This window comes from Aedes aegypti, chromosome 2 (genome assembly GCF_002204515.2).
Source record: "Aedes aegypti strain LVP_AGWG chromosome 2, AaegL5.0 Primary Assembly, whole genome shotgun sequence".
NCBI lineage: Eukaryota > Metazoa > Arthropoda > Insecta > Diptera > Culicidae > Aedes > Aedes aegypti.
The window spans coordinates 63,545,555-63,562,183 of record NC_035108.1 but is presented as its reverse complement, the minus strand read 5'-3'; the positions used below and the strand labels follow the sequence as shown (position 1 = coordinate 63,562,183).

The 16,629-nt window shown below is 44.0% G+C and overlaps 1 protein-coding gene across 2 annotated transcripts in view; it reads left to right on the top strand.

Annotated features, from left to right (window-relative positions):
- Positions 1–16,629, top strand: part of LOC5566332 (titin) — a 114,025-nt gene that overhangs the window by 52,325 nt on the left and 45,071 nt on the right. For both annotated transcript variants that reach the window (XM_021841030.1, XM_021841031.1), the window contains exons 7-12: positions 5–5,845; positions 5,907–6,141; positions 6,202–6,373; positions 6,432–6,618; positions 7,605–7,938; positions 8,001–9,330. In XM_021841030.1, coding sequence (XP_021696722.1) covers positions 5–5,845; positions 5,907–6,141; positions 6,202–6,373; positions 6,432–6,618; positions 7,605–7,938; positions 8,001–9,330 — 8,099 coding nt within the window. The remainder of the gene's footprint in view (positions 1–4; positions 5,846–5,906; positions 6,142–6,201; positions 6,374–6,431; positions 6,619–7,604; positions 7,939–8,000; positions 9,331–16,629) is intronic.

The following is a 16,629-nucleotide window of genomic DNA, read 5'->3' as shown; positions in this document are numbered from 1 at the left end:
TTAGCAAATGCTGGATTATATTTGGAGACTTTGGATGAACAGCGTCTGCAGAAGATTAAGGAACTGGAGAGCTACCAGAAGCCAAAGACACCAGAAGTTGAACCAGCTAAGCAGAAACCTGTGTTCTTGACCCCGCTGACCAATTTGGAGAACCTGAAGGAAGGCGACTATGCCCATCTGGAATGCCGCGTTGAGCCGATCAACGATCCGAACCTGAAGATTGAATGGTTCATCAATGGCAAAGCTATCCGGGCAGGACATCGCTTCCGCACGACTCATGACTTTGGTTACGTTGCGTTGGATATTCTGTACGTCTACGGTGAGGACAGCGGTACCTACATGTGCAAGGCAACCAATTTGGTTGGAGAAGCCGTCAGTACTTGCAACATCCGTGTGGTTAACAAGCGCAGCATTATCTTCGATTCTCAGCATCCGGATGGTTTGGAGAAGATCCAGAAATTGGAAGCCCAAGCACGTCCATCGCGTCTGGAGCTTGAAGAACCTGATGTAACCGCTCCACGTTTCGTTACCGAGCTTAGAGGAACAACCGAAATTCACGAGGGCCAGACTGCTCACTTTGAAGCTCAAGTCGAACCGATTCATGATCCAAATCTACGTATCGAGTTCTATCACAATGGAAAGCCACTTCAGTCTGCAGCGAGATTCCACATTACCTTCGATTTCGGATATGTTGCCCTTGATATTCAACACGTCGTTGCCGAAGATGCTGGAGAGTACACGGTTAAGGCCATTAATGCAAAGGGACAGTGCAAGTCGTCTATTAACATGCGAGTTACTGCCAAGGGATCGATCATATCGGATACTCAGCATCCAGAAGGTCTGGATAAAATTAAGCAACTTGAAGGGGCTGCTCCTTTCAAACGCCCAGAGATTCAGGATGCCGTTACTAAGCAGCGCCCAGTATTCACTCAGCCACTGCAGAATATTGACTTTGTCGCTGAAGGACAAACTGCTCACTTCGAGTGCCGCTTGATTCCAGTTGGAGATCCAAATCTGAAGGTCGAATGGTACAGAAACGAAAAACCATTGGAAGACAGTTCTCGTATAACCAAACAACACGACTTTGGATATGTATCGATGGATCTCACCCACGTTCGCGAAGAAGACGAAGGTGTTTACATGTGTCGTGCTATCAATCCACTAGGAGAGGCCGTCACCACTGCATCGATGAGAATCCGCACGAAGGCAAGCATCCAAATGGACTCACAGCATCCAGAAGGCATGAGGAAGATCATTCAGCTCGAACAACCACATGCTCCCCGTCCCGAGGAACAAGAAGCTGGATTCGAAAAGCCAATCTTCACGCAGCTGTTGACTGGACCCTCCGAGTTGTGGGAAGGTCAGCATGCTCATTTCGAGGCTCGAGTAGTTCCAGTTGGTGACGCTAGCATGAAGTACGAATGGTACGTCAATGGAGTTGAGCTCAAGTTAGGATCACGATTCCGCACAACCAATGACTTCGGATTTGTTACTTTGGACATCAATTCAGTTGTGTCGGAGGACTCTGGAGTTTACATGTGCAAGGCAATCAACAAGGCTGGAGAAGCCGTATCTTCGACCACGATGAAGGTCAAGTCGAAGTCGTCGATTGCCGGCGAGCCACTTCTGCCAGAAGCCTGGGAAAAGATTCAGCTCAAGGAAGCTGCAATGAACCGTGTCCCAGATATGTTTGTCGACACAACTCCACAGCAGGCCCCAGTATTTACTACGCATTTGGAAAGCCACGATAAACTCCAGGAAGGTCAGCATGTTTACTTGGAAGCCCAGGTCGAGCCACGTGCCGATCCTAACCTTCGAATTGAATGGTTCAAGAATGGCATGGCGATCACAACTGGAGCCAGAATCCGTAGCACTTTCGATTTTGGTCTAGTGACCTTGTCGATCAATGGACTCCGTGCCGATGATTCAGCTATCTATACTTGCAAGGCTACCAATAATCATGGCGAAGCCGTTTCAACGGCAACACTGAAGATTGAAGGCAGCCATTGGCTGTTGGGAGATACTATGCACCCAGCTTCCGTTCAGAAGATTAGCGATTTGGAGGCACCTCGTGCAGCTTACAAGGGCACACCAGAGCCACAGTTTGAATCTCCAGTGTTCGTTACTCATTTGAACAATGTTGAATGCAAGGAAGGCGCTAACGTTCACTTTGAATGTAATGTTGAACCATCGAAGGACCCAACTATGCAGATCGAGTGGTTCGTCAATGGCAAACCACTGCCAACTGGTTCGCGTTTCAAGACCACATATGACTTTGGATTTGTTTCGTTAGACATCACTGGAGCATACGCTGAAGATTCTGGAATCTACACATGCAAGGCTACCAACAACAAGGGCTCAGCGTCGACTTCTGGATCGCTGAGGTGCACTAGCACTACAACCATGTATTTGGATACTCAGCATCCGATGGGCAAGGCTGGACTGGAAGCCGTTCAAGATACGGAAGCTGCTCTGGCAAATCGCTACAAGCGTCAAGAATCGAAGCCAGAAGGTGCCTTCCCTGCACCGAAATGGACCGTCGAGCTGCAGTCCGAGTTCAGACTCAACGAGGCTGAGTCGCTACACTTGGAGGGACAAGTTGAACCAAAGGACGATCCAGACCTCAAGATCGAATGGTACTTCAACGGAAAGGTTCTTCAACATGGATCACGCTTCAAGATGACGAACGACTTTGGATTCGTTACTCTTGATTTGACCGAAGTGTATGAACGTGACCAAGGTACCTACACATGCAAGGCCTACAACTATTCTGGAGAAGCGTTTACCTCGACCACCGTGTACTGCGTTACCAAAGAAAGCCTCATTGAGCGTACCCAGCACCCGAAGGGCACTGAGGGATTGGAAAAGATTCAGGATCTGGAAGAGTCGCTGCGCAGACAAGAAGCCGCACAAACCGAAGCAGAAGGAGGACATGCTCCGAGATTCACTTCCGAATTTGTTGCCGTTGCTAACGTTGAAGGAGAAATTGCTCACTTTGATGCAACGTTGATTCCAACTGGCGATCAGACCATGGTCATTGAATGGTTCTACAATGGCAAGACCTTGGAAGCAAGCCATCGTGTCCGTACCGTTTATGCCTTTGGAATGGTTGTACTCGAAATTCTGGGTACAAAGATCGAAGACTCTGGAACTTATAGTTGTCGCGCCACCAACAAGTGGGGAACAGCTGAAATCAGTGTTCATCTGGAATGCGTTGATAAGTCCGCAGGACAGAAGCCACGTTTCACTACGCAGATTCAGAACTTGGAGGGCCTGAAGGACGGCCAATCGGCTCACTTCGAGTGCACTTTGGTTCCGGTCAACGATCCGGATCTGAAGGTCGAATGGTTCCATAATGGCAAGCCGCTGCGCCATTCCAACCGAATCAAGCCTGTTTCCGATTTCGGATATGTGCTTCTGGATATCGCGTATGTCCAAAGCCACGATTCTGGAGAGTACATCTGCAAGGCGTCGAACAAGTATGGCGAAGATACGACCCGTGCTACACTCAAATGTTTCGGAAAGGGAGGCGTATATCTGGAATCACTGCAACCCGATTCGTTGGCTAGAATCCGTGAACTCGAAAGCCAGGCGGGTATGAAGCCAACTGCTGCCGGATCGCCTGTTGGTGAAGCACCGCGATTCGTTACCAAGATTTCTGACATTACTAAGCTAGTTGAGGGACAAAGTGCTCACTTTGAAGCCAGACTCACTCCACTTACGGATCCAGACCTTGTCGTCGAATGGTACTGGAATGGACAAAAGCTGCCCCATGGTCATCGTTATCGCACTTTCCACGACTTCGGTATCGTAATCTTGGATATTTTGTACTGCTACGAAGAGAACTCTGGAGAATTTGAGTGCCGTGCCACGAACAAGTACGGATCGGACAGCACCAAGGCAACGCTGAAGTGCGTCTCGAAGGCAAATCTGATCTTGGATTCCCAATTGCCACATGGAATGGAAGGTGGATTGGAGAAGATCCAAACTTTGGAAGATTCATTGGTCCGCACTCGCGATGAACGTGAACGAGTAGAAGGCGGTCGTGCTCCAGTGTTCACCGTACCACTGTCGAACATTGATAGCTTGCGCGAAGGTGAAAGCGCTCACTTCGAAGGTAAACTTACCCCAACCGATGATCCGAGACTTAAGGTCGAATGGTTCTGGAATGGTAAGCCGCTGAAGACTGGATCACGATTCCGTACGTTCTGTGACTTTGGATTCGTCATTTTGGAAATATCACCTGTTTATCCAGAGGATTCTGGAGAGTACTCTTGCCGTGCTTCCAACGAATACGGTGAAGCTGTCACTACTGCAACAATGAAGGTTCAAGGAAAGCGTAGTATCATTTTGGAGTCACAACTGCCAAAGGGTATGGAAGGCACCATCGAACGCATTGCAGAGCTTGAAGGACTTGGAATTCCTCATGGAGGACTTACTCCCGATGACGATTCTGGCAAGCCCCCAGAGTTCATCACCACGCCTTCGGATCAGACTCTGACCGAAAACTCTTTGGCTCACTTCGAATGTCGCCTGACTCCAGTTAACGACCCAAGCATGCGTGTTGAATGGTATCACAATGGTAAGGCCTTGTGGGCTGGATCTCGCATCAAGACGATCAACGATTTTGGTTTCGTCATTCTGGAAATTGCTGGATGCTACCAGCGTGACTCGGGATTATACACATGCAAGGCTACCAATAGTCATGGAGAAGCTACTGTTTCCTGTAAACTGACCGTCCGCGGCCGTCAAGGTATCATCATGGAACCACAGTTGCCATCGAACTTCCGCACTGGAACGGAAAGCATTCAGAAGCTGGAAGAACAGCTGCACAAACGCGAAGAAATGATGGCCGAAGAAGATGAGGCTCGTCCACCGAAGTTCATTGTTGAGATCAAGGATAACACTGATGTTGCGGAAGGTGGACCGGTCCACTTTGACTGTCGCGTTGAACCAGTGGGTGATTCTTCGATGAGAATCGATTGGTTCCACAACGGCAGACCATTTGCCACCGGATCGCGTGTGCACATGTTGAACGACTTTGGTTTCATCGCCCTGGATATGGATTACGCTTACGTGAGGGACTCTGGAGTGTACGAATGTCGTGCTACGAACAAATGGGGTACGGCTTCGACTACTGCAAAGGTCACCGTTGTATCTCGAGGTGGAATCATTTTGGATTCGCAGCTGCCTGAGGGAATGACTGCCTCCAAACTGAAGGAACTGGAACGCGCAAAGGTTACCCTGGCTACCCAGGAAGAGCGCACCTTCGGTCCACCGAAGTTCGTTTCGCAGATTCAGTCCACCACAATCGATGAAGGAGAGACAGTTCGCTTCGAGTGTCGCGTTGAACCCAAGGAAGATCCCAAGCTGCGTGTTGAATGGTTCCGCAATGGAAAGCCACTGCCAAGTGGCCATCGTTACAGAACTATCTACGACATGGGCTTCGTATCTCTGGACATTCTGTCGGTGTACATTGAAGATGCCGGAGATTACGTGTGCCGTGCATTTAACGAGCATGGCGAAGACGTTACCAAGGCTCATGTGACCTGTAAGAAGCTTCCGTCGATTGTGCTGCAGAACCAAATTCCAAAGGGTATGCAAAAGTCGGAAACGTTAATGCAGATGGAAGCCACGATCAAGAAGTACACCGAAGAGATCTTCCTTACCGAGGATGATCTGTTCGATCCGGACCGTAAGCAGCCACCTCGTTTCGTGACGCAGATCAAGGATCAAACTAGCTTGACTGAGATGCAGGCAACCAAGTTCGAATGCCAGCTGGCCCCGGTCGGTGATCCGAATATGAAGGTTGAGTGGTTCTACAATGGCAAACCATTGCCGTACAGTAAGTGACCTAATCTGAAACTAGAGAGAAAATTGGTAATAACTTTTGTTGTATATTACAGAGAACCGCTTCACACCGATCTACGACTTTGGCTACGTTGCGATGAACTTCGGATGGATCTACCCGGAGGACAGTGGTGAGTATCTGTGCCGTGCTACCAATCTGTACGGTATGGATGAAACCAGAGCCATCATCAAGACAACGGGCAAGCCAGGTATCATCTACGATTCCCAGCTGCCAAAGGGCATGAAGAGTATCCAGAAGATTCGCGAAATGGAAGCGTTGTGGAACCTGAAGTATGTTGACTTGTAAGATTTGGGAAAATCCTGTCCTAATCGTTTGATTATCGTTAACAGTATTCCAGAAGTTATCGACGAGTCGCAGAAACCGAAGAAGGAACCAGCATTCGTGAGCCGTCCGGAATCTATCGAAGTCGAGGAAGGTGAATGGGCACGCTTCTGCTGCCGTGTCACCGGTCATCCGAAGCCGAGAGTTATGTGGCTCATCAATGGACACACTGTTGTCAATGTAAGACAAAGGATAGTTCGTTCTAGATTAAAGATACCTAATACTTGTGTTATTTCAGGGTCAACGCTACAAACTCACGTACGACGGAATGTATCACTTCGATATTCCGAAGACTCGCCAGTACGATACCGGCAAAATCGAAGTCATCGCTCGCAGCTCCGTTGGCGAAGCTGTCGCTAGGTGTGAATTGAAGATTACCCCACGTCGTGACGATTACCGCGGAGTGTTGAAGAACTCTCCAAGACGTAAGTACCTGCTGATACGAAAACACACCTACATCTAGATTATCGAAAAACTTCTCTACTATCTCACTCACACCACTGCAATAAAAATGAGAATCAACGATATCAGACAATATCGCAAACAATTGAGCTTTACTTCCGGAGTTATCTCTCTATGAGGAGTTTGATTTAATACACACTAACACTACACGCTTCACTTTGGGAGAATACTAAACATATTTAAGCAATAGCACTGAATCACTTCAATCCATATCCACACCGATCAGTACCGTCCCAAATCACTTGGGAAATACACCGCTGTAAAATAGTACATCCACACACCGAATCCCTTATCCCCAAGTCCCTTAAACCGTCCCAATCCCCAATACAACTGCTTGAAACTCTTCGCCGGGAGAAAATTGGGAGCTGCTTCAACACCGCACTTGGAAGACGCAGGACAACGTAGTGAACAACATGGATTACACCATCGTACTTCAGAATAAGTATGGGCTCATTGGATTCTTGTCAAACGTAGCTGTACCCTAATGGCCGTGATAACGACTTTCCCGGATCTTCTTCGTATTCCTCTGCGTCATGTCTATTAGATATCGGTTGCTACCATCTTAGTAGTTTTCTAAAGCTTTCTGTAAATAATATTCCTAAAACTCTATAGCGATGTGGTATGTGATTCTGCTTAGCCATCCTCGCATGGTGAGTATTCTTGATGCGATGGCTAAGCTCTACCAGCTGTTTTTTTTCTTGTACATGTTGTTTGATTTCGCCACTGTAAATAATCCGTAATCTGTAATGCTCTTGCAAAGCATGCATACTTTTCAGCGGGTCTATCCAGGTATTCACGGAGTCTGAACTCTCTGTTAACTACGTAACATAACATTTCTCTAACGAAACTTCAAATGTTCTGTTGCTCTCTACTTTCGGGCGGAGATAACTTCGCACTAACCATAGAACGTAGGCCACAAAATGTTTATCACTTTGCACTTTGTCTCCAGCCTGGTACGATTACGACCTGGTCTCCTACCAGAAGAATCGTCTCGATACCGACCTGGAAGTCACGCTGCAGGAGGAAACCAAGAAGAAGAAGAAGGGTCTCAAGGCTCAGCATCTGAAGCCGAAGGAGAAGAAGGAAAGCGAGACCGAATGGCAGAAGACTGTCAAGAAGAAGAAAAACGAAGAGTACTATAACAAACTGGCCCAGGTAGAGAACGAACAGTTGGTCAAGGAGCAGCGACTCCGCGAAGAAAAGCACCAGTTCGCTATCCCTGGGGACAAGGTGGTCGGCCAGTCGCTCGCCAAGGGAATGGCATCTGCATATGAGGAAACTATGTAAGTTACGCTTTTCTACTTGTTCTTATTTCCAACCTAACCCACTTTGCTTACGTTTTCAGAGATGAAACAAAGGAAACCGAATCCCTGGAGACGACGACCGTTCCACGCAAGAAGATTATTCCGGAACCACTGGAGACTTCCGTTCAGGGCAAAGAAGTTCACGTATCTCAGCAGAAACAGACCCAGAAGGAGGTCTACGATGACAAAGAGATCATCCGCAAGATTACGGCAACGGAAACTACCGAAGTTGAACACAAGGGTACAACCCAGGAGCGTATTGTAGAGGGACCGGTTAAACCGGCTACCCCACCGGTGTTCACCAAGAAGATTCAACCGTGCCGTGTGTTTGAAAATGAGCAAGCCCGCTTCGAAGTCGAGTTCGACGGCGATCCAATGCCCGCTATCAAGTGGTTCCGTGAGAACTTCCAAATCCATAACTCATCGGACTTCCAGATTCATACTTTTGGAACCAAGTCCGTTTTGATTATTCGTCAGGTATTCATGGAAGATTCGGCTGTATTCGCCGTGATTGCCGAGAACCGTGGAGGAACCGCCAAGTGCAGTGCTAATCTGGTTGTAGAACAGCGTCGGCAGCAAGGCCGAGGAGGCGTTACCCCGCCTAGCTTCGTAAACACTATTTCGGACACTAGCGTCACCGCCGGTCAACTCGCCCGATTCGATGCCAAGATCTCCGGAACTAAACCACTGGATGTGTACTGGTTGAAGAATGGACAGAAGATTTCACCAAACATCAAGTACAAGGTTTTGGAAGAGGACAACACCTACACGTTGTTGATCATTGAAGCGTACGCTGAGGACGCCGGAAAGTACGAATGTGTTGCCATCAATAGTGCCGGAGAGGCCCGCTGTGACGCCTCATGCAATGTGGAAACTCCCCACACACCGATCATTGAAAAACCGGCCACTCCCGGAACCGAGCGTCCACCAAATCTAGTGGAACCACTCAAGGACAAATCCGTCCCGGAAGGTCAATCGGTTGAGTTCCGCACACGGGTGACCGGCAAGCCAAGTCCCACCGCTCAGTGGTACAAGGGTGACAAGCAAATCAAACCGTCCAAGTACTTCCAGATGACCAAAGACCGTGATTACTTCACACTGATCATTACGGAAGCGTTCCCGGAGGACGAAGGTGAATACCTTTGCATAGTGTCCAATGCGGGCGGCGAAGTGCATACGACGGCCAGCCTCAAGGTGGTGACGCCAGGCATGCAGGACACCGTGCCGAAGCTGACCGAAATGAAGGATTGTGTCGTGGAGGAGGGAGCCCCGGCGCAGTTCAAAACGCAGATCGTTGGCAAACCGACGACCAAGATGACGGTGCAGTGGCTGCGCGAGGGTCTGCTGATTCCGGAGTCGCCCGATTTTCAGGTGAGTGAAAATGGGGGAATCGAACATTTTTATTTGATCGTGGGATGTGAATCATAAAATACCATAGTTTTGTTGTACGAGTGAAATACGTACTAAATCTTTATTAATTACAGTCAACTCTCCCTAAATCGAAATTGAAGGGACCATCGAGTTAGGGAGGTATCGAGTTACTTAACATAAAACCAATGCAACTGCGATTCAGGGGACCATCGAGTTAGCCATGAAACCAATTTCTACTATGAACCGATGCACGAGTTCACTAATTTGACGTTTGAGCGGTGCCGAATTCACTGGTCTCCATGGTCACATAAATAACACGGCACCGCTCAAACGTCAACGAGTGAACTCGTGCATTGGTCCATGGTTGTTTAACTCGATATCGAGATACGGAATATCGAGTAAGGGAGAGTTAACTGTAATTTCAACATTCTATCGATTTTCAAAACTCTGTGTTTTCAAAAACGAGTGCATATGTCAAGGATGTGTTGTTCCACGCAATCATTACTCTCTACAATGGCTTCCCTTTCTTCTAATACAACATCTTGATTGAACCATAATTTCTCAGTGTTTCGGCGGCACAGGGTCTTCTCCTTGTCCAATATATTTTTTATATGTTTCCTATCATTTTTTTCTTTAGTTTTAGTGAAAACATCCTAAAATACTATGAAATTGCATTGAAGCACTTTTTTTCGAATATAGAGGTTCAAACATAATACAGTAGTAGGTATTATTTCTGAAAGCAACAAGTGAATAGCACTATTTTTGACAATGAATTTATAGAATTTTCCAATTACTTAGGAGACGCATGCTGGAATCAAATATAAGCAATTCTCGATAATAACTTCCTTTGAATGACGATTGCTTTGTTATTGAGAAAGGGTCCACAATCAGCAATTCCATGTGGGTCCATGATATGCACGTCAGCAGCTAGCCAGATAACATGGGAATCAAATGGAGGGCCCATAATAGGAAACGTCCGATTTGTAAACTTTTCTATTATGGACACAGGACAACAGTTTTCCCAATGCATATTTCGACGTAAAAATCGGCAGATTTTGCATATTTTAAATGCATACTATTACATAAAGACATGAAACTTGTTGTTGGACTGCACAAAACGTATATCCATCTGAGATATCATTTTGCAAAAGCAATGAGGAAGAATTTCAGCTACTAAGGGTTCCATTACTTGCATTGAAACCCTATAACAAACTGCTGAACTTAACATCCCATGATTTGTTTCCATAATTTTATTTTAAAAACTAAAAGTTTTGTGTATTTGTCTATTTTTTTTCTTGGTATTTTTTCACAGAATTCAGATTAATAAGAACTAATAATTTCTGAATTGTAGTGAATCGCAAGTCGGTCCCATATGTTAAAAGTATGTTTTGAAAAAGTGTACTGAGAATTTTTTGAGCGTTTTTGCTGAATTGAACAAAAACACTCAACTTGCTGCAACTGAAATATCATTGGAAGATATGATGAAAACTGTTGTCAACTCAATTAAACTTGCGATTCAAAGTAGTGGTGCTAACTGGATAAAATCGAAACCTGAGACGAAACTCGCGAAGACGGTCTTCTTTTCCTGTGATAACTGAGCTTTTTTCTTTTTCCACTCCACTTATAATTATTTCGCAAATTTGTTCGAGGTGGATAGGAATGACGTCGTTAAGTAACTGTAAGTTTTCGGAATATATCACTTTCTCAATATAGTACACCGTGTTTCACTCTGTGTTTACATCAATCGTGCGCAATCGTTCAAACCCTCACATGAACAGCTCTGCAAACAAAAATATTGCGCATAAATACCCTTATGAGTGCAATTTAATGTCAGCAAACCTAGCAGACATCAGAAACCTGCCTTGTGTTAATATTTATCACTAATCCGGGGTAACATTGATCGCAATGACCCTCCTCGTAAGAAACTCGTCCAAACATTTATCGATGAAACATTTTCAATCCATGAATGGTGATTCTCTTCCGTCTATTCATGAGCTTAGGGCAAATGTACCATTAGTGGTGCACTTAAGCGAAAACTGCTAAAACATGGTGATAAAATCATGAATTATATGATTTTAGCGTATCAATCGCTAGATCACAAATCCTTTTATCATTCAAATGTATAAAAATCACGATTCATTTGAAATTTCCCTGCAACAAGCCTTGCACCAACAATAGGAACACTGTTCCTTTAGTGGAGGTATGTTTAAAGAATGGTTCCTTTAGTGGCGCAAACCATTGATTTCTTATGGGACCCTCCACTATGGGTACTGATGCACCACTATAGGTGCAAAGGAGCCAAAAATTTTAGCAAAATAATTGTTTAAAATAGGTTTATGGTTAAATTTCATGAATATTTTTCGATAACTTGTATCATTTTCACATCGTACATCATAGAAAAATATCACATAGCCATAAAAAAGTGCGAAACATGTCAAAACACACAACCTCCACTATTGGAGCTACCTCCACTAAGGGAGCGTTTGCCCTATAAACATTAACATTTTAACGAAAATTGGATTGCGTTCATGGAGCTTTTGGAAACAATTATTTTCATGATTATGAATGAAACGATCAAAAATCTTCTCTAAGTGCTGTGCTGAAAACGATAGGAGCAAGAGAAATGCAGTTGTTACTAAAAATAACATTACCAAAAACGATTCCGTTGTCAAAACTTTCATAAACATGTCCAGTTAAGCATATTTCACGAATTTATGACATTTGGTCGAATGACATTTAGTCGAATGACGTTAGGTCGAAAGTACATTTGGTCGAACGGACATTTAGTCGAATGGACATTTGGTCGAAAATGTTTAGTTGCAATAAAAAGCACACTGTATTTGGTTGAACCGACATTTCGCGGCAGGGGTATGTAAATAGTATGGAAACATAGTTTTACGTTCAGTCTACCAACAATCTATTATGCGATCAAAAAAATGTTGTTATTCAATTTGATGGACGCTCTCCCAATATATTGATCAACCTCTTGCGTTTTTGACGTTTCATGCTAGCATAAAATGAGTTCAGGCATGTTCTGCGATTCGAGATAAGATGATCATAAATGGAAGCAAGCCAACTTTTGTTGCCTCAGTCTACTCGTCGTTCCTTACACATATAGTCATACAAGTCACAAATCGACTCACAATAAGCCAATTGACCATAAGTAAAGTTACCGACACCTAACATTCACTTCGCCAAAAAGATTTTTTTAAAAGCAAACTTTGCCTGCCGTTATAATTATGCTTTCCGCATTCAAATATCTTAACCACGTCCGTAAGCTGTAATACCCGGAATTCAAAGAAAGATCCCGAGCACTCTCTCCTCATGCTTCCATCAGATGAAGATCAGCAGTTCATTACGAAGAACAATGACATTTCAAAAGAATATTAAATAATAAAAACATTATGTTCGCATCGTAGATTAGCAATTGTTGAGCAGTTTTTTTTTAAGAATGATATTTCGAAAGAATAATAAATTCACTAGACCTAAATATTTTAGTCAATGTACACAAAAAACTACTTTTAAAAAATTCATTTGAATAATCATTGAAATCCTAGATTTTGGTATACAGTGCACCCCCGCTAATTTGAACGGTACCTCATGCAAACCATCGTGGTTAATTTTTAATTTGAACATCTAGTCACCTTAGAAACGTGTTTCTGGTTACCTCTTTCACTGTTTTGTTATGATTCTGCGTTCCGTTCCACGAATCTATGACATTTGGTCGAATGACATTTGGTCGAATGACATTTAGTCGAATGACATTTGGTCGAACGGACATTTCGTCGAATGGACATTTGGTCGAAAAGGATTAATAGCAATAGAAAGCGAAAATCGTGGAAAAGTGACGAGAATAGAGTTTCGTCGGTTATACACAGAGTGATTGAATATTTAAAAAAAAGTATCAGCCGTTTCACTAACAATTTGTATGCGGTTAGTAAAATTGTGTTGTTTATTTGATGGACCCTACTTTCCTAACATATTGATCAAATTCTTACGTTTTTACGTTCCATGCTGCTTTTGCATTCAGTCTTGTTGTGCGAGTTGAGATAAACTAATCTAAAATGAGAGCAAACAAGCTTTTATCGCCTTAGTCACTAATTCCCATACCCGATGCATAGAATAAGCACAATTTTCTAATAAAATCAGTTGCGATCAAACTATTTCTTAGTGTTCTCATCGTAACTATTTAAAGATTCTACCAAAAATTCTGTTATTCTTCCGAGATCATCAACACCAGCAAAGCCATATATTTGCTTAAAAATGTGATTAAGTTGGAAGTCACAAAAAGCCAATTGGCCATAAGTAGAATAACTCATCCTGTTACCGACACTTAACATTTACTTCGCAATAAAGTTTTTCCTTAAACCAAATTTTTCCTGCTTTTCTGACTATTCTGAATTCTGCATTAAAATATCATACCCACGTCCGTAAGCTGCAAGACCCGGAACTAATAGAAAGAACCCGAGCACTCTCTCCGAATACTTTTATCAGATGATTCTAAAGCCATGACCAAATGTACTTTAGACCAAATGTAATTCGACCAAACGCCATTCGACTAAACGTCATTCGACGAAATGTCCTAAAGCCTCGTTCCACAGCGTTCCATCTCACTTTGACGTTTGAACCATTTTCAATCTGAACGATGTGCAAATTAGCGGGATACAGATCAAAAAGTGTTCAGATTAATTGTGGTCAAACCAACGGGGGTACCCGGTAACTTCAAATTAAAAATAAAAGGATGTATGAAATTTAAAAATAAGAGTACATAAAATGTCACGTTTTTTATTCAACAAAAGTTGATGATTCAGATTATTCAAAAGAATACGTCATCTTGTCAACTTTGCAAAACATAGAAAAAAATAACCAATTTTACAGGATGATCTTTCAACCAAATTTACGTTCAACTAAACATAATTCGACCAAAATAAATTACCACAGCAATTCGACCGTATGTTTTTTCGACCAAATGTACTTTTGACCAAATATCATTCGACCAAACGCTTCGTTCAAATGTCATTCGACGAAATGTCCTAAAGCCATAATTGGCAAATTTCTATAAAGAATGCACAATTTCCTAAGGAAATTGCCTACCTTTAGGTGTATTCCACAATTCCAGGGGCTTTGAATTTTGAAATAACTCAAAAGGTAAATGACTTGTAAGATTTGGCTACCATATTCGGCTTCAGGGAGCATCATTTTAGTGAGTAATGATATTTTCAATGTACCCGAACGTTGTTTTCATGGATGATCAATGTTATCCCATATCGGCTAAATAAAAAAATCACTTTAATCATTTTTTTTAAACTTTCAAAAAACAAAAAAAAAATATCATGTCTATATATAGCTATGGGTGTCAGTATAAAATAAATATAAAACTTGCAACATATTAATTTTCAAATGATATTTTTAAGAAATATACAAAAAAAAAGATTACGGTACCTTTGAAAAAAAAAACTTCTCCACTGACTGAGGTTTGAATAACAACTAATTTAGATATTGTATTCACTTTTCCAGCCATAAAAAGGACTGGCTGCATTTGACGTTTTACTTACTTACTTACTTATTTGGCTTTACATCAATTATCTTGATAAAGCCTCGCCAACAAGATTTCGCCAATTCCCTCGGTTCATGGCCGCTTCTCTCCATCCTCGACTGTGACCAACGCTCTCCTGGTGTACCTGGTCAATCCACCTAGCTCGCTGCGCCCCACGCCTTCTTGTTCCGACCGGATTCGTGGCGAACACCATCTTTACAGGGTTGTTGTCCGGCATTCTTGCAACATGCCCTGCCCAGCGTATCTTTCCAGCTTTAGCTACCTTCACGATACTGGGTTCGCCGTAGAGTTGAGCGAGCTCGTGGTTCATCCTTCGCCGCCACACGCCGTTCTCCTGCACGCCGCCGAAGATCGTCCTTAGCACTCGGCGTTCGAAAACCCCAAGAGCTTGCAAGTCCTCCTCGAGCATAGTCCACGCCTCATGCCCATAGAGGACTACCAGTCTTATGAGCGTTTTGTACATCGTGCATTTGGTGCGGGGGTGAATCTTTATTGACCGCAGTTTCTTCTGGAGCCCATAGTAGGCACGACTTCCGCTGATGATGCGCCTTCGTATTTCCCGACTAACATTGTTGTCAGCCGTCAACAAGGATCCGAGGTAGACGAACTCGTCCACCACCTCGAAGGTATCCCCGTCTATCGTAACACTGCTTCCTAGGCGGGCCCTGTCGCGCTCAGTACCGCCAACCAGCATGTACTTTGTTTTCGATGCATTCACCATTACTCAAGCAACCAATAGTTCGGATTGTACTTAAGCAGTGAACTCCGTAGTTTACTTTTGGTATAAATCTTGTTCCAGTGAAACTTTCTTGCTGATTAAGAGATCACTGCGGATATCAAATGAACTTGATTCTCAAAAGAGTAACTCATGAACTAATCAACAACATGAAAGTTCAGAACAAGTTCGAATTGAACTTATTTTGTACTTGAAGGTAAACATCAAACTTAAACGAACTTTATATAAACTGTAAAGTCCGGTTAATTACTTAAAACGTAAGCTGATTAAGCCAAATCATACCCTTTTATCCGAACTTTTGGTTGCTTGGGTAGCCCGACTCTTGTTGCTTCGCGTTTCAGGCGGGTGAACAAATCTCTCACCGTTTCAAATTTTCTCCCAATAATATCCATGTCGTCCGCGAAGCAAACAAATTGTCCGGATCTCGTGAAAATCGTGCCTCGACTGTTAAGTCCGGCTCTCCGCATGACACCTTCAAGCGCAATATTGAACAACAGGCACGAAAGTCCGTCGCCCTGTCGTAGTCCCCGCCGAGACTCGAACGAACTGGAGTGTTTGCCCGAGATCTTCACGCAGTTTTGCACACCATCCATCGTTGCTCTGATCAATCTTGTGAGCTTCCCGGGAAAGCTGTTCTCGTCCATGATTTTCCATAGCTCTATGCGGTCGATACTATCGTATGCCGCCTTGAAATCGATAAACAAATGGTGCGTAGGGACCTGGTACTCACGGCATTTCTGGAGGATTTGCCGCATGGAAAAGATCTGGTCCGTTGTCGAGCGGCCGTCGATGAAACCTGCTTGATAACTTCCCACGAACTCGTTTGCTATAGGTGATAGACGACGGAAGAGAATCTGGGATAGCACTTTATAGGCGGCGTTTAGGATGGTGATTGCACGATAATTTTCACACTCCAGTTTGTTGCCCTTTTTGTAGATAGGGCATATAACGCCTTGCTTCCACTCCTCCGGTAGCTGTTCCGTTTCCCAGATTCTGACTATCAGCC